This window comes from Chiloscyllium punctatum, chromosome 4, assembly GCF_047496795.1.
Source record: "Chiloscyllium punctatum isolate Juve2018m chromosome 4, sChiPun1.3, whole genome shotgun sequence".
In the NCBI taxonomy this organism is placed as follows: Eukaryota; Metazoa; Chordata; class Chondrichthyes; order Orectolobiformes; family Hemiscylliidae; genus Chiloscyllium; species Chiloscyllium punctatum.
The window spans coordinates 12,906,476-12,929,580 of record NC_092742.1 but is presented as its reverse complement, the minus strand read 5'-3'; the positions used below and the strand labels follow the sequence as shown (position 1 = coordinate 12,929,580).

At 44.3% G+C, this 23,105-nt stretch overlaps 1 protein-coding gene across 5 annotated transcripts in view; it reads right to left on the bottom strand.

Moving 5' to 3' along the window:
- efcab11 (EF-hand calcium binding domain 11) overlaps nt 1-23,105 on the bottom strand; it is a 102,770-nt gene that overhangs the window by 54,621 nt on the left and 25,044 nt on the right. For 4 of the 5 annotated variants that reach the window (XM_072568093.1, XM_072568094.1, XM_072568091.1 and 1 more), the window contains exons 4-5: nt 21,731-21,832; nt 19,866-19,956 (exon numbers count right to left, since the gene is read on the bottom strand). In XM_072568093.1, coding sequence (XP_072424194.1) covers nt 19,866-19,956; nt 21,731-21,832 — 193 coding nt within the window. The remainder of the gene's footprint in view (nt 1-19,865; nt 19,957-21,730; nt 21,833-23,105) is intronic. The other variant, XM_072568095.1, reaches the window with a different exon arrangement.

Here is a 23,105-nt window from a genome sequence, read left to right as displayed (position 1 = left end):
AGACAACAGTGCGACTTACTCTTCAAGGGCTTCCTGCTCAATGGTCATTTGACATACTTAAGATCTCATAACCCAAGCTTTTATTTGATCAGATTAAATAGATCCTACAAAATACAACCTAGAAATAAATCAGTTTTTAGATTACCAAACACAAGCTGTCCGCATACCAAAATGGGGATTCATTAGTGCTGAATCTAAATGATTAAATGCCTTAGAAAGAAAACTCGATGGAAAAATTAATTTTATTTACTTTCGTACCTGCCGCCATTACAAAAATTCAAATGTACAAATACCAAACATTTTCTGCAGTTTAAGGAAAGTGGGAGGGAGAGGCAGACTTGTAGCATTTTCTCAGTCCCAGACTCTACAAACAGATTTTAAAAACAAGAATGGACTCACCCAGTTGACACACATTTCAACCCACTCCACTACCCCCAATAAAATGTGAGGGCCCTGTATATACAGAAGACAGACTTACATTTATATAGCACCCTTTAAACTCAAGAGGTCTATTTGAAGTACAACTACTGTTGCAGTGCAGGTAAAGTGGCAGCCAATTTGCACATAAAAAGTACCCACAGGTTAAAATTATCGTATAACCAGTCACGATGTTGGTTGAGGGTTAAATAACTGGCTAGTGGAAAACTCCCCCTGACCCTGGTAATCCTAGGAGCCCTTATGTTCACCCAAGAAGATAATCAGAGTCACATTTTAACATCTTCTCTGGAAAACAGCATCTCCCAACACTATAGCATTTCCTTAGTAGTGCACTGGGACTGTTAAGCTGGACGTTTTGTTCAAGTTTGGTAAGGTCCTGGGGAATGTTGCTGAACAATGAGATCTTGAAGTGCAGGTTCATAGTTCCTTGAAAGTGGAGTGACAGGAAGATAGTACAGTGAAGAAGGCATTTAGATTCTCTACAGTGTGGAAAAAGGCCCTTCGGTCCAACAAGTCCACACCGAGCCTCCGAAGAGTAACCCACCCAGACCCATTTCCCTCTGACTAATGCACCTCACACTATGGGCAATTTATCATGACCAATTCACCTGACCTGCACATCTTTGGACTGTGGGAGGAAACCCACGCAGACACGGGGAGAATATGCAAACTCCGTAGAGACAGTTGCCCGAGGCTGGAATCGAACCTGGGACCCCGCTGCTGTGAGGCAGCAGTGCTAACCACTGAGCCACCGTGCCCCCTTAGTATGCTTGCCTTTATTGGTCAGTGCTTGAATTGTAGGAGTTGGGAGGTCATGTTGCAGCTATACGACACATTGGTTAGGCTACTTTTGGAATACTGCATGCAATTCTGGTCTCCCTCCTATTGGAAGGATGTTGTGAAACTTGAAAGGGTTCAAAATATATTTACAAGAATGTTGCCAGGTTTGATGGTTGAGATATCGGGAAAGGCTGAATAGTCTGGGGCTGTTTTCCCAGGAGCATCAGAGGCTGAGGTCTGACCTTATAGAGGTTTATAAAATAACGAGGGGCATGGATAGGGTAAATGGACATGGTCTTTTCCCCAGCGAGGAGGAATCCAAAACCAGAAAGCATAGGTTTCAAGGTGAGAGGGGAAAGATTTAAAAGGGACCTAAGGGACAGCTTTTTCACACAGAGGGTGGTGCATGCAAGGAATGAGCTGCGAGGAAGTGGTGGAGGTTGGTACAATTACAACATTTAAAAGGCATCTGGATGGGTATATGAATAGGGAGGGTTTGGAGGGATATGGGCCAAATGCTGGCAAATGGGTCTAGATTTATTTAGGATATCTGGTCGGCATAGATGAATTGGACCAAAAGGATCTGTTTCTGTGCTGTATATCTCTATGACTCCAAGTCTCTGGAAAGGGGCAAGAATGTGACTGGAATCTAGAACCTTCTGATTCAACAGTGAGGGTACTGCCCGGCTTGACTGAGAAACACACACTTGGGTTGGAATTGAATTCTGAAATTTGAAGTCATAATCTACCCATATAAAAGTGTTTCGTGTGTCTTACACAAACACATTTCTCTGTTAAATTGTTAAAAAAAAAGCCAATCTAATATTTTGATATCACTTTATTCTTTCATTGGAACGTCTATTTCATTGAATTATAGAAGCCCTACAGTGTGGAAGCAGGTCATTCAGCCCAGAGTTTGCACAACCTTCCAAAAAACATCCCACCCAGACCCCGTAACCCTACATTTCCCATAGCTAACCCATCTAGCCTGCACATCCCGAGACACGAGGGGGCAATTTAGCACACCCACTCCACCTAACCTCCACATCTTTGGCCTTTGGGAGAAAACCCACACAGACATGAAGAGAAACTCCATACAGTCATCCAAGGCTGGAATCGAACACAGGTCCCTGGTGCTGGGAGGCAGCAGCGCTAACCACTGAGCCACTGTGCCATCAATTTATTCCGCATCTCTAGTTACCCTTTATATGAATGGCTGCAGTGTGATTTCAGAGGGTGATTAACAACAACCACATTACTGTGAATCTGAAGTCACATATAGGCCAGACCAGGTAAGGTCAGCAGATTTCTGTCCCCAGAGGATTCGTGAACTAGATGGGTTTTTGAAACAATTGATGGTAGTTTTCTGGTCACCTGCACAGATACTGGTCTAATATTGCAGATTTATTAAATTCCACCAACTGCTATGGTGGGATTTGAACCAGTGTCTCGCAAGCATTAGCCTGGGCCACTACTGGTCCAGTGACATTACCACGAGGGCACCATCTCCCCTATCGGCTCGCAATAAAGATTCCCTTGGCAAAAGAAAACACCTTCGGCTCAGTCAGCTTTTGCTTTTGCTTCAGCTTTTACAGTTCATGGCCTTAAACAGCCAAGCCAGTTTACATATATTTTTCTGTCACAGAGGAATGGATCTATGTTAAATAACCTTATGTTGCTCTCGTTTGCCAGCTTATCAGCAGACTTGATGAATGACGCCAGGTTTGCTTGTGCACTTCACTGCACTCTTCAGTAACTGAACAGAGCAAAGCAATTGGAGCTGCAATCCATTAGCACAGAGTCTTGACACTTTTGTTCGCGCCATCCGTTAAACCTTGCTGTGATATATTTGTTTTTTTTCTCCCCGATTCAGTCACAGATATGGGCATCACTAGCAATGTTTCTTTCACATTTGCTCACGGATGTGGAAGGGCCTACATTACCCATCCCTAGCTGCCCTTGCAAAGGTGGTGGTGACCAGCGATTATGGAGATCTGTTTTATATATATATACACACACTCCAGAATTTTGGTCCAGTGACACGCAAGGAACAGCGACAGATGATGAGTGGCTTGAAGGGGAACTTGTAGTGTTGGTGTTCCTATGTATCTGCTGTCCCTGTTCTTCGAGATGGTTGTGGTTATAGTTCTGAGTGTTACTATTAAAACAGCCTTGGTGAGTCAGTGAAGTGCATCTTGTAGCTAGCACAGTGATGCAAAAGATTATCACAAAACAACTACGCTCATAGAGTCATAGAGATGTACAGTATGGAAACAGACCCTTCGGTCCAAACTGTCCATGCCGACCAGATATCCCAACCCAATCTAGTCCCACCTGCCAGCACCCGGCCCATATCCCTCCAAATTCTTCCTATTCATAAACACATCCAAATGCCTTTTCAATGTTGCAATTGTACTAACCTCCATCACTTCCTCTGGCAGCTCATTCCATACACGTACCACCCTCTGCGTGAAAAGGTTGCCACGTAGGTCCTTTTTATATCTTCCTCTCACACCCTAAACCTATGCCCTCTAGTTCTGGACTCCCTGACCCCAGGGAAAAGACTTTGCCTATTTACCCTATGCATGCCCTTCATAATTTTGTAAACTTCTATAAGGTCACCCCTCAGCCTCTGACGCTCCAGGGAAAACAGCCCCAGCCTGTTCAGCCTCTTCCTATAGTTCAAACCCTCAAATCCTGGCAACATCCTTGCAAGTCTTTTCTGAACCCTTTCAAGTTTCACAACATCTTTCCAATAGGAAGGAGACCAGAATTGCACGCAATATTCCAACAGTGGCCTAACCAATGTCCTGTACAGCTGCAACATACCTCCCAACTCCTGTACTCAGTACTCTGACCAATAAAGGAAAGCATACCAAACGCCTCCTTCACTATCCTATCTACCTGCGACTCCACTTTCAAGGAGCTATGAACCTGCATTCCAAGGTCTCTTTGTTCAGCAAAACTCCCTAGGACCTTGCTATTAAGTGTATAAGTCCTGCTAAGATTTGCTTTCCCAAAATATAGCACCTCGCATTTATCTGAATTAAACTCCATCTGCCACTCCTCAGCCCATTGGCCCATCTGGTCAAGATCCTGTTGTAATCTGAGGTAACCCTCTTCACTGTTCACTACACCTCCAATTTTGGTGTCATCTGCAAACTTACTAACTGCACCTCTTATGCTCGCATCCAAATCATTTATGTAAATGAAAAAAAAGGTAGAGGACCCAGCACCGATCCTTGTGGCACTCCACTGGTCATAGGCCTCCAGTCTGAAAAACAACCCTCCACCACCAGCCTCAGTCTTCTACCTTTGAGCCAGTTCTGTATCCAAATGGCTAGTTCTCCCTGTATTCCATGAGATCTAACCTTGCTAATCAGTCTCCCATGGGGAACCTTGCCGAATGCCTTACTGAAGTCCATATAGATCACATCTACCGCTCTACCCTCATCAGTCCTCTGTTACTTCCTCAAAAAACTCAATCAAGTTTGTGAGACATGATTTCCCACGCACAAAGCCATGTTGACTATCCCTAATCAATCCTTGCCTTTCCAATCACATGCACATCCTGTCCATCAGGATTCCCTCCAACAACTTGCCCACTACCAATGTCAGGCTCACTGGTCCATAGTTCCCTGGCTTGTCCTTACCACCCTTCTTAAACAGTGACACCACATTAGCCAATCTCTAGTCTTCCGGCACCTCACCTGTGACTATCGATGATACAAATATCTCAGCAAGAGGCCCAGCAATCACCTCTCTAGCTTCCGAGAGAGTTCTCGGGTACACCTGATCATGCCCTCGGGATTTATCCAGCACTTCCTCCTCTATAATATGGACATTTTGCAAGATGATATACTCTTGAGACAAATGTTTCAGAATCCAATGTAGTTGGTGTTGAGTTAAGATTCTGTGTTTTCCAGTGCTGTACATAGAGAGATTTTATTTCCTTTCACTGGATGTGGGCAGTGTAGGTAAGGCTGGCATTTATTGCCCATCCCTAGTTAAACTGATTGGCTGTCTACCATTTCAGACAGCAGTTAAGAGTCAACCCCATCATTGTGGGTTTGGAACCAGATGTAGGTGGTGGGGATGGAGGTGGTAGGATATAGAAGGGAGGGGGGCGGGGGGGGGGGGAGGGTAGCAAAGAGTACAATGAATGAATGGGGGTGGGGATGGAGGTAATAGGTCAGAGAGGTGGGTGGAGTGGATAGGTGGAAAGGAAGATAGGCAGGTAGGACAAGTCATGGGGACAGTGCTGGACTGGAAGTTTGGAACTGGGGTGAGGTGGGGGAAGGAGAAATGAGGAAACTGGTGAAGTCCACATTGATGCCCTGGGGTTGAAATGTTCCAAGGCGGAAGATGAGGCGTTCTTCCTCCAGGCGTCGGGTGGTGAGGGAGCGGCGGTGAAGGAGGCCCAGGACCTCCATGTCCTCGGCTGAGTGGGAGGGGGAGTTGAAATGTTGGGCCACAGGGCGGTGTGGTTGATTGATGCAGGTGTCCCGGAGATGTTCCCTAAAGCGCTCTGCTAGGAGGCGTCCAGTCTCCCCAATGTAGAGGAGACCGCATCGGGAGCAACGGATACAATAAATGATATTGGGGGATGTGCAGGTAAAACTTTGATGGATGTGGAAGGCTCCTTTAGGGCCTTGGATGGAGGTGAAGGAGGAGGTGTGGGTGCAGCTTTTGGAGATATGACATTTTTTACAAACCCACCGACTCCCACACCTACATGGATTACACCTCTTCCCACTCTACCTCCTGCAAAAATGCCATCCCGTATTCCCAATTCCTCCGCCTCCGCCGTATCTGCTCCCAGGAGAACCAGTTCCACCACAGAACACACCAGACGGCCTCATTGAGACCACAATTTCCCTTCACATGTGGTTAAAGATACCCTCCAACACATCTCATCCACATCCCACACCTCCACCCTCAGACCCCACCCCTCCAACCGTAACAAGGTCAGAACCCCCCGGTGCTCACCTTCCACCCTACCAACCTTCGCATCAACCAAATCATCCGACGACATTTCCGCCACCTCCAAACGGACCCCACCACCAGGGATATATTTCCTTCCCCATCCCTTTCCGCCTTCTGCAAAGACCATTCCATCCATGACTACCTGGTCAGGTCCATGCCACCCAACAACCCACCCTGCCATCCTGAAACCTGCCCATGCCACCACAGGAATTGTAAAACCTGCACCCACACCTCCTCCCTCATCTCCATCCAAGGCCCTAAAGGAGCCTTCCACATCCATCATAGTTTAACCTGTACATCCACCAACATCATTTATTGCGTCTGTTGCTCCCGATGCGGTCTCCTCTACATTGGGGAGACTGGGCGCCTCCTAGCAGAGCGCTTTCGGGAACATCGCTGGGACGCCTGCACCAATCAACCAAACCGCCCCGTGGCCCAACATTTCAACTCCCCCTCCCACTCTGCCGAGGACATGGAGGTCCTGGGCCTCCTTCACCGCCGCTTCCTCACCACCAGACGCCTGGAGGAAAAACGTCTCATCTTCCGCCTCAGAACACTTCAACCCCAGGGCATCAATGTGGACTTCAACAGTTTCCTCATTTCCCCTTCCCCCACCTCAGGCCAGTTCCAAACTTCCAGCTCAGTAACTGTCCCCATGACTTGTCCTACCTGCCTATCTCCTTTTCCACCTATCCACTCCACCCTCTCCTCCCTGACCTATCACCTTCATCCCCACCCCCACTCACCTATTGTACTCTATGCTACTTTCTCCCCACCCCCACCCTCCTCTCATTTATCTCTCCACCCTGGAGGCTTCCTGCCTCTATTCCTGATGAAGGGCTTTTGCCCAAAACATTGATTTTCCTGCTCCTCGAATGCTGTCTGAACTGCTGTGCTTTTCCAGCACCACTCTAATCCAGAATCTGGTTTCCAGCATCTGCAGTCATTGTTTTTACCAACTAGATATAGGCCAGGCCTAGGAAAGGACCGCTGGTTTCCTGCCCCAAAGATAACCATGTAATAACTGCCACTGGACTTGTTCTTGATTACAAATTTTTTGAAAATTGGATTTAAATTTCACCATTTGTCTTAGTGAGATTCAAACCCAGATCCTCAGTCTGGTGTCCTGTATTGCTAGTCCAGTAACATTACCACCTGTTCTGTTCCATGGCCATAAAGAATTCACTTCTAATGATCCTCCCGGGGTGTAATTGAGCTAACATGCTTTCACAATGCTACAGCAAAGCAGCTTAAATATGGCATGTGATTTGTCGAATTATTATAATTTTCAACTCGTTGACTGTTGTCACGTGGTCACACCTGTGAGAGATTCTAACCCCACACCAACATTTTGAACCCTTACAAAAATGTCAGAGCAAGGCATCTAGTTGTATTAAACACAGCTACAAAAAGGAGGGGGCTGTTGAATTTGGAACAAACAGGTACAGTTACAATAAAAGACATTTGGACATGCACATGAATAACAAAGATTTAGAGGGTTAGGGGTCAAACACAGGCATGTGGGATTAGTTTAATTTGGGAAACGAGGTTGGCATGGACAAGATGGATCAAAGGGTGCTGTACGACTATCTTCATTCAAATTATCGTCATGTTTCAAACAGCAGGCAACTTACCTTCACAAGAAAGACTAGGCACTCGGGAATAAACATTGCCCACACCAGTGATCCCCATATCTCATAAGTAATGAAAACCCGCCATCTGATTCTTGGTGAGAATCTCCAGTTTGGTTCGGGAGTTGGGGGTGGGACGAGAAGGATATAACAAATTAGAAACTGGATCAGTGAACCCTGTGATTGCTGCTCACCAGGCACGTATAGCTTTCCAAATACAGCATTGAATAGAAGAGCAGCAGAGCCAATTTAAAAAATAAACCCACTAAAAAGATAAAAGAACACAGGCCAGCTAATTATAGACCCATTAAAGAAGGCCATCAGCCACTCAATGTCAGTTCATTCAGGAACTTGACATTTACAGATGGATCACTTACAAGCCCTTATGTGTGATGGGTTGGGAGGGGTGAGGGGAGAGAAATCTATGTCAAGGAAAAGGTACTTTGCAGGATTTATTGGTTTGCAACGACTAAACATACCAGCCATATAATCACAGGGTGAGCAAGAAAGAGTCCTTTCAAAGAATACAAAAAAAAACCACAAGTAGGAAGGAGGAGCAGGAAAATGTTGTAACGCAAAATGAAATACGCTTTCACTGCAGAACAGACAGCAAACAACATTCAGTAGGGCAGATCAACATAGTAAACAAGTGTTGCATTAGAGTGCAGCTTTAAATATTCACATTTAACCAGTGGTTAGGAGTTTCAGCAGGATCATGGGAGAATAGAAGGAAGTGTTGAAGAGAGTGCGTTTAACAGATTTCACAAGCCTAGCACACAGGTGGGGAAATCTTTGATACTTATTTCAAAATATCATTATGAGCAAACAAGTGTTATTTTTACAAACAAACAAACAAAAGTTCCTTCAAACTGACTGGGACTTTCTTGGCTTCAGGGAGCACCAGGTGTGTGACCGTATTTGCCTCCAGTACCTCAATGATAGGTAATTCCCTGCAGCAGAACTCTCAAAATTCACTGGTTTACAACCAGGTACATATCCACAAAGTTATAGGACATTTGACTAGTTTCAGAGGCATATAGGAATATCCAAAATTGACAGCACTGAAAGGGGATGGGCATGTGCATGGGTGTGAGTGAGTGAGCAAGAGAGAGAGAGAGCGAGAGAGAGAGAGAGAGAGTGAGAGTGAGAGAGAGAAACAGTGTATGGCAGTTGGTGTCGCAGTGGCAATGGTAGTAGACTAGTAATCCAGAACCTAATTCTAATAGGGTTCAATCCCACAATGGCAGATTTCAATTCATTAAAACTGATATGAAAAGTTGGCCCAATGGTGATCACGGTCAATTAACATAAGAACCCATCTAGTTGACTAATGCCCTCTACGTATTTTTTTCATGCCATATGGGCATCGCAGACAGAGTCAGCATTTATTACCCATGCATAAATGCCCTTGCTTGCTGAGCTATTTCAGTGGGTGGTTAAGAGTCAACCTCATTGCTGTGGAAAAAGTGAGGACTGCAGATGCTGGAGATCAGAGCTGAAAATGTGTTGCTGGAAAAGCGCTTTTTTTACAATAATCAATGATAGTTGTTGTCACTTGGAATGGGCTTTCAATTCTAGATTTATTCTTGCAATTCAAATTTAACGAGGTGCCGTGGTAGGACGTGAACCCATGTTGCCAGACCATTAGCTCTGGGTCGCTGATTGCTAGCCCAGTAACATTACAGTAACACCATGATTTCCTCTTATGGGTCTTGAATATATTCAATGATGAGGTGGAGGCTATTGATGAGTGAGGAAGTCAAGGAGAGGGAGGACAGAGTGATACAGGAGGGAGAAAGAGAGAACACAGTCATATGGGAGGGAGAACACAGTCATATGGGAGGGAGAACACAGTCATATGGGAGGGAGAACACAGTCATATGGGAGGGAGAAAGAGAGAACACAGTTATATGGGAGGGAGAACACAGTCATATGGGAGGGAGAACACAGTTATATGAACTGGAGCAAGCTGGAGAGGTCAACTGTCCTTTGCCTGTTCCTATTTCATGTGTTACCATCTACAAACTCACTGACTGTTGGAATAGGCTGGAACTAGGCTGTCATGCCTACACTAACCAGGTGAATCTGAAGGTGAACAGGTACACTGTGAACAGCAAACATTGATTCACTCAAGCTGGTAGCTCAGTTTGTTCTGACCATGAACTTTGTGGTGAGGGAATACTCCCCCATTTCATCACAAGGAAGAGACCAGAGGAATCCTGGTCAGCCTTAACCAGTCCACAGCGAGTGACCTTTACTCACTTATTTTGAAGGTTTCATAGTTGTGATCTATGGCTAACTTAGAGCCAATCAGGCACATACACATGACATTTGAGGTAAAGTCGCCCTAATTCTCACAGACCATAGGCTGTTCTCTCATTAGAGAGAGACAACTGGTGGTGGTTTAACCTGAGGGTCATTGTGCTTCAGGTGAGGGGATAGGTTGGGAAGGAGAGTCGTTCATGGTGACCCCTGATGGTGTCAGTGTTACTCTGCATCCCAAACCAGCCATCCAACCAACTGAGCGGACTGACCACACTTATGCCTTGCCTGTAAACATTTGAGCACAACCTTGCTCTCTACTGCACACTCTCTGTAACAGAAACCCTGCCAAATAGCCTTCTCCAGAAACAGAGCACTCAAGGTTTGTCTCGAAGACTATGGCATGGAAAGACTCCACTGTATTGTCAATTTATGAGGTTATTGGAGAACACACAGATCAGGTTTATTTGTAAAATAAAGAACACGAGCGCTCTTGCCCAATTTAGTTAATGGATCCTAAAAGGTTAAGGAGAGGAGGGACTTATGCAGCTGCTAACAAAATAGTCATAGACAAAAGGCTATAAACCACTGCGGGCATCACAGGAGGAGAGATGACAGCGATGCCGTGTGTATTTGGTTACCAAGGCAACAAGCAACAGGGAAAGATGAATCCATTGTACTCGTTCAAGTTCCAGACACATGTTCATAAATCTAAATGTGCCAGCTGCAGATAAACAGGCGGCCACAGCTCCCGCTCTTCCTGAAGGCTCTAAGTGATCATACAGTCACAGTTAACCAACGGGCAGGAGAAGAAACAAATCAAAGCTTTTGTTTCAATTACTGCAACAAGATGACAACATAGAAATTACATATCACAGCTGTGTTCTTGCTCTACTGCAGGTGAACCTTGCACACTGATTTTTTTAAAATCCAGGCTAGAGAGTACACCCTCTAATTTATCACAGTAGCTCAGATCTCCCTTCACTGTAGTGCCTAACACACAGTCCACAGGCTTCTTGATAACCTGCAATAAGCTCTTCAGAAACATTCTTTGAAGGAAAAGCCACTCTTGTTGATTTTAATCTGCCTTAAGTGTGCCCCGCTCACAAGAACAGTAAGATTTTCAAAGGAAAGGGTCAAAGCCAGTAATAAATCCTCCAAGGGAACACTACTTCAATTTCATTAAGGGTTTTATTATCCATTTGAGTACTTCACTTCAGCTGCAGATTGTAAATGCAGAGTTTCAACTGTATCAATGTAAACTACACTCCAGAAATCTGACATAAAAGCAGGCTCTGATTTACTCAGAGAGGGAGAGAGGGAGGGAGAGGGGGGGGGGAGGGAGAGGGAGGAGGGAGAGGGAGAGGGAGAGGGAGAGGAAGGGGAGGAGGAGGGGGAGGGGGAGGGGGAAGGGGAGAGGGGGAGAGAAAAAGGCCAGTTTCATTTTTGATTTAAGGTGCACCACAAATATGGAACACAATAGCGTCTTCTATTTTTATGAAAGCATTATTTCTTTGATGCAATTATACAATCTTTAAAACATTCTCAAACCCAACATCTTCAGTTGCTTCATAAATGACCTTCCCTCCGTCATAAGGTCAGAAGAGAGGATGTTCGCTGGCAATTGCATAACTGCCAGCACCATTCGCAACTCCTCAGAGACTGAAGCAGTCCATGTTCAAATACAACAAGATTTAGACAATATCCAGGCTTGGGCTGACAAGTGGCAAGTAACATTCGTGCCACACAAATGTCAGGCTATGACCATCATCAACAGAGACAATCCAGCCATCGCCCTTTAACATTCAACGGTGTTACCATCACTGAATCCCTCACTATCAACATCCTGAGGGTTACCATTGACCAGAAATTGAACTGGACTACCCACATAAACACAGTGGCTATCAGAGCAGGTCAGAGACTAGGAATACTGTGGTGAGCTACTCACCGCCTGACTCACCAAGCCTGCCCACCATCTACAAGGCACAAGTCAGCATCGAATGTGATGGAAGTTTCCTCCAACAACACTCAAGAAGCTTGACACCATTCAGAACAAAGTAACCCGTCAGATTGGCACCACATGCACAAGCATACACTCCCTCACCAATGACGCTCAGTAAAAACCGGTGCTACTATCTACAAGATGCACTGCAGAAATTCACCAAAGATCCTCAGGCAGCACCTTCAGTCACCTTTGGTAACTTATAAACCCACAACCACTTCCATCCAGAAGGTCAAGGGCAGCTTTTACATGGGAACACCGCCTGCAAGTTCCCCTCCAAGCCACTCACCATCCAAGCTTGGAAATATATCACCATTCCTTCAGTGTTGCAGGGTCAAATCCTGGAATTCCACTCCTAATAGCATTGTGGGGGACTGCAGTGATTCAAGAAGACAACTCACAACCACTTTCTTGAGAGCAACTAGGGCTAGGCAATAAATACTGACCAGCCAGTTATGCCAATGTCTCACAAATTAATTATAACAAGGCCTTGAGTCTTAGTGCAGCTCACTCTGAGTGGACCTTTAACAATCACTGCATCATTATCACTTATTTTAATTTTTAAAATGCTATTCTATAGGATGCAGGTGTTGGTGGCAAGTCCATCCATCCCTAACTGCCCTTGAACTATGTGACTTGTTCAGCCTTTTCAGGGGTTAGTTAAGAGCCAATCACCTTGCTGAAAGCCTGGATATTAGTGAATCAGATGTGTCTTTACAATGATCACTTCATTGTCACCACCATGGAAATGAGCTTTCAGTTCCAGATTTATTAAAAGAGATTCCACTAGCTGTCATTGTGGAATTCGAACCAGTGTTTCTAGAATGTTAGCTTGGGTTCTGGATTATTAGAATCACTACACCACCATCTCCCCCCTCTTACTTAAGAAGAAAATAGCAATAACATCCCTCAACATCATCCTTTAGCTCCATGGTGAAAAACAGAAGTTTTTACATTTATCGGAACATCAAGGAGACAGAGCTAGACTGGCATTTATTACAGTATCAAACAGGCTCTGACAATATCGTGAAGTGTCCTACAGCCAATTAAGTCACTGTTGCAGGAACCTGTAGCAACCAATTTGCACATAGCAAACTCATCTAGATTGGATTCATTAAAGTTGCTGGATTTGGAATGTGAACTCCCTCTCTCCACTGATGCAACCAAACCTCTGGCTTTCTCCAGCATTCTTGGTTGTCATTTCAGATTTCCATCTCTTACAGCATTTTGTTTTTAACTCATGAACCAGTCGTGTCTTTGCTACACAGACAACGAAGAGCTTTTGCCTGAAACATCGACTCTCCTGCTCCTCGGATGCTGCCTGACCTGCTGCGCTTTTCCAGCACCACTCTCTCGACTCTGATCTCCAGCATCTGCAGTCCTCACTTTCTCCTGGTTGATTTTAGCCACACAGGTCAGCTTGTTCTAGTTTTTTTTAGATGAACAAAGGACATTTGCTAGTTAAAACAAAAATGCTGAGGATGCGAGAAATCTGAATTTAAAATCAACAGAAATGACTTCTATCAGACTTGAAATGCTAACTGCTTCTCTCTCCATTGAAGCTGCCAGACCTGCTGAGTTTCTCCAGCACTGTTTCATTAGGTCTGCCGGCTTGTTCCTTTTCCCTTTCAAAAAGACAACGTGAGATTGCCTAGAAAGCTTTACCCCTTGCTGAAACCTGTCCAACTTACACATGATTCCAGTTCACCGGGACTGTCAACTCCCTTCAAAAATACTCCAACTTTCTTGCTGCTACTCCAGAAGGTGACCCCATCACCTCCACTTCAGGACAAATAGGATGGGGCTGGATCATCGAGGATCCGAGGAATCAAAATACTGACTGTCTGAACAGGCTCAAGGGTTGAATAGTCTATTTCTAGTGACAAGGATGTTGCCTGGACTCAAGGGTCTGAGTTATAGGGAAAGGTTGGACAAACTAGGACTTTTTTCTTTAGAGCGTAGGAGACTGAGTGAGATCTCATAGAAGTGTATGAGATCATGAGAGGCTTGGATAGGGTGAATGCACTCAATCTTTTTCCAAGGTTGGGGAGTCAAGGGCTAGAGGGTATCAGTTTAAGTTTAGAGTGGAAAGAATAAAAGGGAACCCGAGGGGCAACTTTTTTGCACAGAGGGTGGTACGCAAATGGAATGAGTTGCCCGTGGAAGTGTTTGAGGTGGGTATATTAACAACATTTAAAAGGCATTCGGACATATACATGGATAGGAAAGGTTTAGAAGGTTATGGGCCGAGTGCAGGGTATTGGGGATAGTATGGATGGACATTTTGGTCAGGATGGACGGGTTTGGGCTGAAGGGCCTGTCTCTGGGCTATGCTATGTTGGACTGTATGACTCTACCTGGGTCTTGGGACAGACAGGCAGAGGAACCTGCTTCTTCCCATCTGATTCCCATTTCCAACACATTACCTCACTTCCCTCAACTCTGGACTCATGGTGCAGTGACACTGTTCTTGCCTCAGAGCCAATCCTTGTGATCTAAAACACCGCAAAAATTAGATTTCACCTATTCTCCAATACCATCAGTTTAGAAATTCAAATTCTAGAGAGATAATCCCTCAAACTTAAATCTTTCAAACTCAACACAACTGGTTCTTAGTTCCATGAAATCTTCTGATCTAAATACTCACAGCTGAAGGTCCAGCCTTTCACAGTCTGTTAATAGATCGGCAGGTTTCTAACCAAACACTTTTATAGTGTGAAAGTTAATTCATCCATCTTTATTCTACAGTAACCTGTTCTATACACCTTTCCAGAAGGGGAAATATATTATGTTTTTGACCCTGGTCAGGGCTCCTCCATATTGCTCAAATATTCCACCCTCTGGATATTTTAAACCAAAATATCCTAAACCAAATTTAACCCTTGATGGTCCTAGATAAAAAAAAAACAAGCTCATGGCCCTCAGTGCTGTCATTCCTCTCCTAAACAAAGGAAACAAAGAGTAGTGATAAACGGCTCCCTTTGAATGGCAGGCAGTGACCAGTGGGGTACCGCAGGGATCAGTGCTGGGACCGCAGCTCTTTACAATGTACATTAATGATATAGACGAAGGTATTAAAAGTAATATTAGCAAATTTGCTGATGATACAAAGCTGGGTGGTAGGGTGAAATGTGATGAGGATGTTAGGAGATTACAGGGTGACCTGGACAGGTTAGGTGAGTGGTCAGATGCATGGCAGATGAAGTTTAATGTGGATAAATGTGTGGTTATCCACTTTGGTGGCAAGAACAGGAAGGCAGATTACTACCTAAATGGAATCAATTTAGGTAAAGGGGCAGTACAGAGAGATCTGGGTGTTCTTGTACATCAGTCAATGAAGGTAAGCATGCAGGTACAGCAGGTCGTGAAGGAGGCTAATAGCATGCTGGCCATCATAACAAGAGGGATTGAGTATAGAAGCAAAGAGGTTCTTCTGCAGCTGTACAGGGCCCTGGTGAGACCACACCTGGAATACTGTGTGCAGTTTTGGTCTCCAAATTTGAGGAAAGACATTCTGGCTATTGAGGGAGTGCAGCATAGGTTCACGAGGTCAATTCCTGGAATGGCGGGACTATCTTCTGCTGAAAGATTGGAGTGACTGGGCTTGTATACCCTTGAGTTTAGAAAACTGAGAGGGGATATGATTGAGGCGATAACATTATTAAAGGATTGGACACTCTGGAGGCAGGATACATGTTTCCGCTGATGGACGAGTCCCGAACCAGAGGACACAGTTTAAAAATAAGGGGTAGGCCATTTAGAACAGAAATGAGGAGAAACTTCTTCACCCAGAGAGTGGTGGGTGTATGGAATGCTCTGCCCCCAGAGGGCAGTGGAGACCCAGTCTCTGGATACTTTCAAGAAAGAGTTGGATAGAGCTCTTAAGGATAGTGGAATCAAGGGTTATGGGGATAAGGCGGGAACAGGATACTGATTGTGGATGATCAGCCATGATCATAATGAATGGTGGTGCTGACTCGAAGGGCAGAATGGCCTATTCCTGCACCTATTGTCTATTGTCTACTGTCTAAATCTGACACAGTGACAGCAGTCTCCCATGAACATTTTAGGAGTTCCCTGCTCCCAGACACATGTAGGATTAGGTCATCTGAACAATTGACTTACAAGTTATTTCTTCATCACTTCACAAAAATAACCAACAATCAGATGCCACTAGATTGAAATCCATAGTCTAAAAATGACACACATATACAAAGTAAAATCAGAGACTTTTCATCAGAATACATAGTGGTATGATAGTTTGTACTGCTGCCTCACAGCACCAGGGATCTGGGTTCAATTCCAGCCTCAGGCAACTGTCTGTGTGGAGTTTGCACATTCTCCCTGTGTCTGTGTGGGGTTTTCTCCGGATCCCTGTTTCCTCCCACAGTCCAAAGATGGATTGACCATGGGAAGTACAAGGTTAAAGGTGTGAGGTCAGAGTCTGTCTGTATCCCAATCTGGAGTCAGATTTTATAAATTCCACTTTGGAAATAAAACCAGTCTGATTCCAGATTGGGATACAGACAGACTCTAATCTCACACCTTTAATGCATTGTCTGAGCTGAGATCTCACCTTTTGTTATAAAGCCTTAAATTATCTGAGAAGGTAATTCAAAAGACGTTCTGGGATTTACATATTAATGAACCAAAACCTGGAACCCATTTTAAGAGATGATTGGGTTAACAATCCATGTTTGTTCAATATATCACCGTATGACATTGTGCTATAAATTCTGTGTCTTATGGTCTTATACTCTACAACCAGCTGATGAAGGAGTGGCGCTCCGAAAGCTAGTGCTTCCAAATAAACCTGTTGGACTAATAACCTGGTGTTGTGTGATTTTTAATTAATGACATGGAAATTGGGTTATTTCCAAGAATACAATTTGGGTATCAGTGCATCAATGATGCAGAGAACAGGGATCCTTCCTTTTCTTTAATGAAAGGAATCTTCATGCCTCTCAACAAGTTGAGGAGACCTGAGCAAAGATACCAAAGTCACATCTTAAGATTCCGTTTGGTCAAGAGGAGATTTGAGTTAATCACCATTACACTGTCTGGAAATTAAATATTGTTTGAATAAAGCTACACACAAGTTAATAAAGATATCAACCCAGATATTTAGCCACAAGGTGAAATTTGCATAGTTTATCATTTTTGGCATAACGAGAGATAATAGGTAAATTTCATTACGAAAACAATTCATTCATGTATTTCATGTAAAATAGATCTGTTTGCCATTTCACAATTGGCCTCATATTGCTCGAGACTGCCACCCCCTGGAAGAAGAGAGACCTGCGTGTAATGGCAATTCATGCAAATCAAGAATCTCACACCCTCACAAGATAGGTAGGGGAATCTCACTGCTGTGGCTAAAGACCACCACTTGACTAAATATCATACACTGAAGGGTTACTCCTGATCACAGGGGCCAGAGAGTCTCCTCAAGAGAGAGAGTGTGACAATATTGAAGTGCAAACCCAAAGTTTAACAACTGATGAATGGCAAGGTATTCTTTGAAGACATATGAATCGGAACCATTTGCCCACAGATTACTCTAAAAGGTTTTTTTTAAAGGTCAGTCAATAAGTGTTTCAGATGGTAACACAGAAATTGAAGGCATCCTTGTTCAGGTCCCAGCAAATGTTGTTCTTGATGAGCTGCACATCTTTGTTCCTCATCTTTTCTGAAATTTAAAATTCTATTCGACCTTTGCAATTCCTTCCATGACCTCATTTCCCTACAACTATATAACAATCAAATTCTACAATCCTCCAATTTGGCCTCTTACGATCCCCAATTTTCTTAACTGCCTTCAGAACTGGAAATCCGTCACTAAACCTCTCTGCCTCTCTCTTCCTTCAAGATACTTCCCTTACAATCCAACTCTTTCATCATTGCTTTTGTTCACCTATCCCAGGTACCCCCTCCTCTGGCCCAATTCTGTTCAATAATACAATGGACAAGTGCCTTAAAGACACTTCAATTCATTCATGGTTGCAAATAAACTCAAGTTTTGTTGTCATGATTTGGAGATGCCGGTGTTAGACTGGGGTGTACAGAGTTAAAAATCACACAACACCAGGTTATTAGTCCAACAGGTTTATTTGGAAGCAGTAGCTTTCGGAGCGCTGCTCCTTCATCAGGTGGTTGGGGAGTATAAGGTTGTGTTTATACTCCACAGATGAAGGAGCAGTGCTCCAAAAGCTAATGCTCTCAACTAAACCTGTTGGACTATAACCTGGTGTTGTGTGATCTTGATGTTTTGTTGTCCCATGCTTACTGAGACCAGAAATTAGACACTGCCCTGGGAGAAGGTGACTGGTTGTAGAATGTAGACAATGAACCTACAAAGTAACCTATTCAGGGGTTCCATCCTACAGTCTGCAAGGGCCTAGCTTATTCTTCTGCCCTGTGTACTACAGGTGCCCCTGTTCAGTTTTATGCCAAGTCTGGTTGTAGCAGACTTCTTTATCTAAAACACCAATCCAGTTGGAGACAGCAAGGGAGGAAGCACACGACAGGATTATATCAGCCATTGGATCGGTCTGCTTGTCATGGCTCCAAAGAAGAGTCAATGGACTTGAAACTTTAACTCCATTTCTTTCTCCACAGATGCTGCCAAATCTGTGGTGTTTCTCCAGCACCTTGTTTTTATTTCAGATTTCCGGTATCTCCTGTTACATAAAAGGTTGATTTAATTCGTGATACAACAGGAGAGGGGCAGGGCCAACATCATTTGGAAAAGAGAAGACAAGAGTCATAGACTCTATGTGTGGTGATCTAAGTGACCGAACTGACCATTTGACACACCTGAACTATACTGGAGTTTACAACTCACCGAGTCCATTTCCTGGTTTACTTGGTCGCACCTTTAGGGCCAAGGACTTTAGCCCACCTTTAGGGCTAATTCCCTCCCTAAATCTGCATCTCAACCTTGTAAGTAACATCTAATAACCCACGTATTTAACCAAATCTTGCTGAGAAGGATTTAAAAATTATGAAAACGTTTTATTTGACTGGATGTGGAGAGGGAATTTCCAACGTTTGAGGAAGAGCAAAAGATGGAGGCCACTAATATGACACCAAGAAACCCAACAGGGAATTCCAAAGAAGCTTCTTTATCCAGACATCAGAGAGGATGTGGGATTCACAGACTGATTGAGATGGATAGTAGTGATGTATTCAAGAGGAGGCTGGAAAAACAGAAGGGATGGAAGGATATGCCAAAAATGAGATGAAGTAGGATTGGAGGAGGCTTGGGTGGAGCAACATTGCTGGCCTGCAATGACTGGGCCAAATGGCCCGACTCTGTGCTGCATTTCTTATATAACTCTCAAGTTGGGGTTGGGGGAAGGTGACTTTGCACTTATAGTTCCAAGAGCTCCAGCATTTTGTCTGGGTCTATCACACATTCATTGATTGCCATTGATTGGTTAAAATTAGAGTGGTGCTGGAAATGCATAGCAGGTCAGGCAGCATCCGCGGAACAGGAAAATCAACATTTCGGGCAGGAGCCCTTCATCAGGAATGAGGAATTGATTAGTCAATATTGACATGACTATTGTAACATGTCGTGATGAGGAAAGTTGAAAATAAACAAGATGACCTTGTTCTTCGATGTCTAATGTTTCCTTTGTCATTAAGCAAGAGACAGGCTTTTGGCAGCAGCTGGACAAGATGACAGACCCAACGATCACCCCTTTCCAAGCCAATAATTTATTTTCTTTGTTATTCAATCGAGCTTAAATGCAGTGGCTTACCTGAAAGCTTCGGTCACAGTTTGCTCAGGCAGATGGGGTGTAACGTCTGCAAATGCCCTCTTAAAGTCGTCCAATGTCAGAAAACCACAACCTGAGAGCAAGATTTTGAAAAGGAGAATTCACCACAAAGGTTTACAGGAAAGCCACACACACAGACCAAGTCCTAAACTATGAAAGCAACCACCCCAACACACACAAACGAAGTTGCATCAGGACACTATTCAAAAGGGCCACATCACACTGCAGCACACCAGAACTACAAAAAGAGGAAGAGGAACACCTATACAAAGTATTCGCCAAAAATGGATATCTTCGCAATTTCATCAACAGATGCCTAAGGGAGAGACAACCGAACGAGGACATGCCGCAACCCAAAGGACTAGCCACACTACCATACATCAGGAGCATTTCTGAACTGACAGCCAGACTACTGCGACCACTAGGACTCATAACAGCACACAAACCAACAGCCACGCTCAGACAACAACTCACCAGAACAAAGGACCCGATACCCAACATGAGCAAAACTGATGTAGTGCACAAAATCCCATGCAAGGACTGCAGAAAACACTACATCGGACAAACAGGAAGACAGTTAACGATCCGTATACACAAACACCAACTAGCCACGAAATGACACGACCAGCTATCCTTAGTAGCCACACACACAGATGACAAGCACCATGAATTTGACTGGGACAACACTCCCATTATAAGGGCAAGCCAAACAGAGAACAGCCAGGGAATTCCTAGAGGCATGGCACTCATCCACAGACTCTATCAACAAACACATCGACCTGGACCCAATATACCGGCCACTGCAGTGGACAACTCGAACTGACAACCGGAAGCGGCAGAGACAGGCCACTATAAATGCTGGAGGAAACAGCACAGAAGCGCTTCACAGGAGGCTCCCAAGCACTGAGGATGTCACCTAGACAGGGCACGAAACGTTTGCAAGACAAATTCCCAGCTCGGCGAACAGAACCACAACAACGAGCACCCGAGCTACAAATCTTCTACCAAATTTTGAAAAGGAAATATTAGCAAACATGTTACGCCTCTATACAGTAAAAAACAGTTTCAAAGCTTCTGAAGGTAAAGTGAAATGTTACTAGTAGTTCACAGGAAAGCTGTTAGCAAACTTTGATATTGTTATGTAAGGAGACATTAAGGCAGGTAGCCAAAGATTTGGTTAAATACCTGGGTTATAAACGTTCCTCACGAGGTGGTGAGCTGCAGATTTAGGGAGGGAATTATAGGTATTAGGGCTTTGGCCCTAAAGGTGTGATGAAATAAACTGGGAGATGGACTTTGTGAGTTGTAAACTCTAGTTTATTTCAGGTGTGTCAAATGGCCTATTTCTGTATTGTACATTCTCCACATTTAGCTGCCTCCTTATTCTGAAGGTGAGGATTGACCTGGTAGAGAAAATGGTCTGGTGTAACAGGGTCATGAGGAGACCATTCAGGTGAACAAGTATGCAACAACTCTTTCAAAGAAACTGTTTCCTTGTATTCCAGCATGATTAAAAGAGTTCTACTCAATCTGCTCAAATCTGTCCCCTCTGATTATCGACTCTTCACCCATTGGAAACAGTTCCTCTTTATTAATCTAACCCCTTCATGATTTTAAACAACTCCATCAAATCCCCTCCACTCACTGAAGCAAAAGAGAGTATCAAGCCAGTCACTTGGCATTCTAACAACTGCCTCCAGACACAAGGCAGCCGTAGCTTTGACCCAAGACAACATTCAGAGTGGGAATGAGCTGCCTCTTAAACAGCATCTTGTCTGGTCGGTGATAAATTGCTACAGGCAGCTACTGCACAGATTGTCAGCTCGTGATGAGGTGGTAAAACCTACAGCGTGCGTCAAACGCTGAGAAGATCTGCCGTATCTCGTCGTAGCGGTCTTGGGCTGCCAGCTTGCTGCTCATCAGAGCCATGAACTGTTCAAGGGGCAGGCCTAGAAAAGGGACAGTACGTGAGAAATTAGTGTCCATGCCTGAAACAGGAACACGAGAAAGCTATTTGGCCCTTCGAGCCACACTGAATGATCATGGATTACATTCCAACTCAGCATCCTGTTCCCGCTTCCTCCTCACACCATTAGCCCTAAGAACTATATCTAACTCTTCCTTGAAACCATTCAATGTTTTGGTTTCAACTGCTTTCTGTGGTTGTGAATTCCACAGGCTCACTACTCTGTCGGTGAAGAAATTTCTCCATCTCAGTCCTAAATGGCTTAACCCGTATCCTTACACTGTGACCCCTGGTCATCAGGAACATCCTTTCTACATTTACCTCATTTAGTCCTCTCAGATTTGTTGTGCTAAATAGCTTACTTCTGGCTCCTAGTTCTTATTAAAACTTCAAGGGAACCTTTTCAAATTAATGTGTTATTTCCCAGCCTGTTGATTCACTGGTTCTGGAGTGCCTCAAGTGTACTGTGTACTCCATGGACACTCAGGTATGTGTTTAATGACAAAGGGGTAGGCAATCCGACTGAATGACCTCTTCGACCAGCCACAGCCTGGACTTATTGATGGACAGGGAACTTTTGTGATTGTGCAGGGACTTAATTAATTGATGTGCTTCACTTCTGTTAAACCATAACTTTAACATGTAGTGAACATACAGATCAGAGCCACCTACAATGTGCACAGTTAGTTCAACATTGCATTCATAAGGTGGCTTGTATTTATATAGCACTTTTCACGACCAATGGATGTCTCAATCAACTTGAAAGGCAATACGATACTTTCTGAAGTATAGTCACCACTTTTTATTCCTTCATGAGACCAGGAGCAGCATTTGTTGACCATCATGAAATGCCCTCGAAATGAGTGGCTTCCTAGGATTGTTCCAGAGAGAGGTCAAACACCATAGAGTCATAGAGATGTACAGCATGGAAACAGATCCTTCGGTCCAACCTGTCCATTCCGACCAGATATCCCAACCCAATCTAGTCCCACCTGCCGGCACCCTGCCCATATCCCTCCAAACCCTTCCTATTCATCTACTCATCCAAATGCCTTTTAAATGTTGCAATTGTACCAGCCTCCACCACTTCCTCTGGCAGCTCATTCCATCCACGTACCACCCTGTGTGTGAAATAGTTGCCCCTTAGGTCTCTTTTATATCTTTGCCCTCTCACCCTAAACCTATGCCCTCTAGTTCTGGACTCCCCGACCCCAGGGAAAAGACTTTGTCTTTAGCCATGCCCCTCATAATTTTGT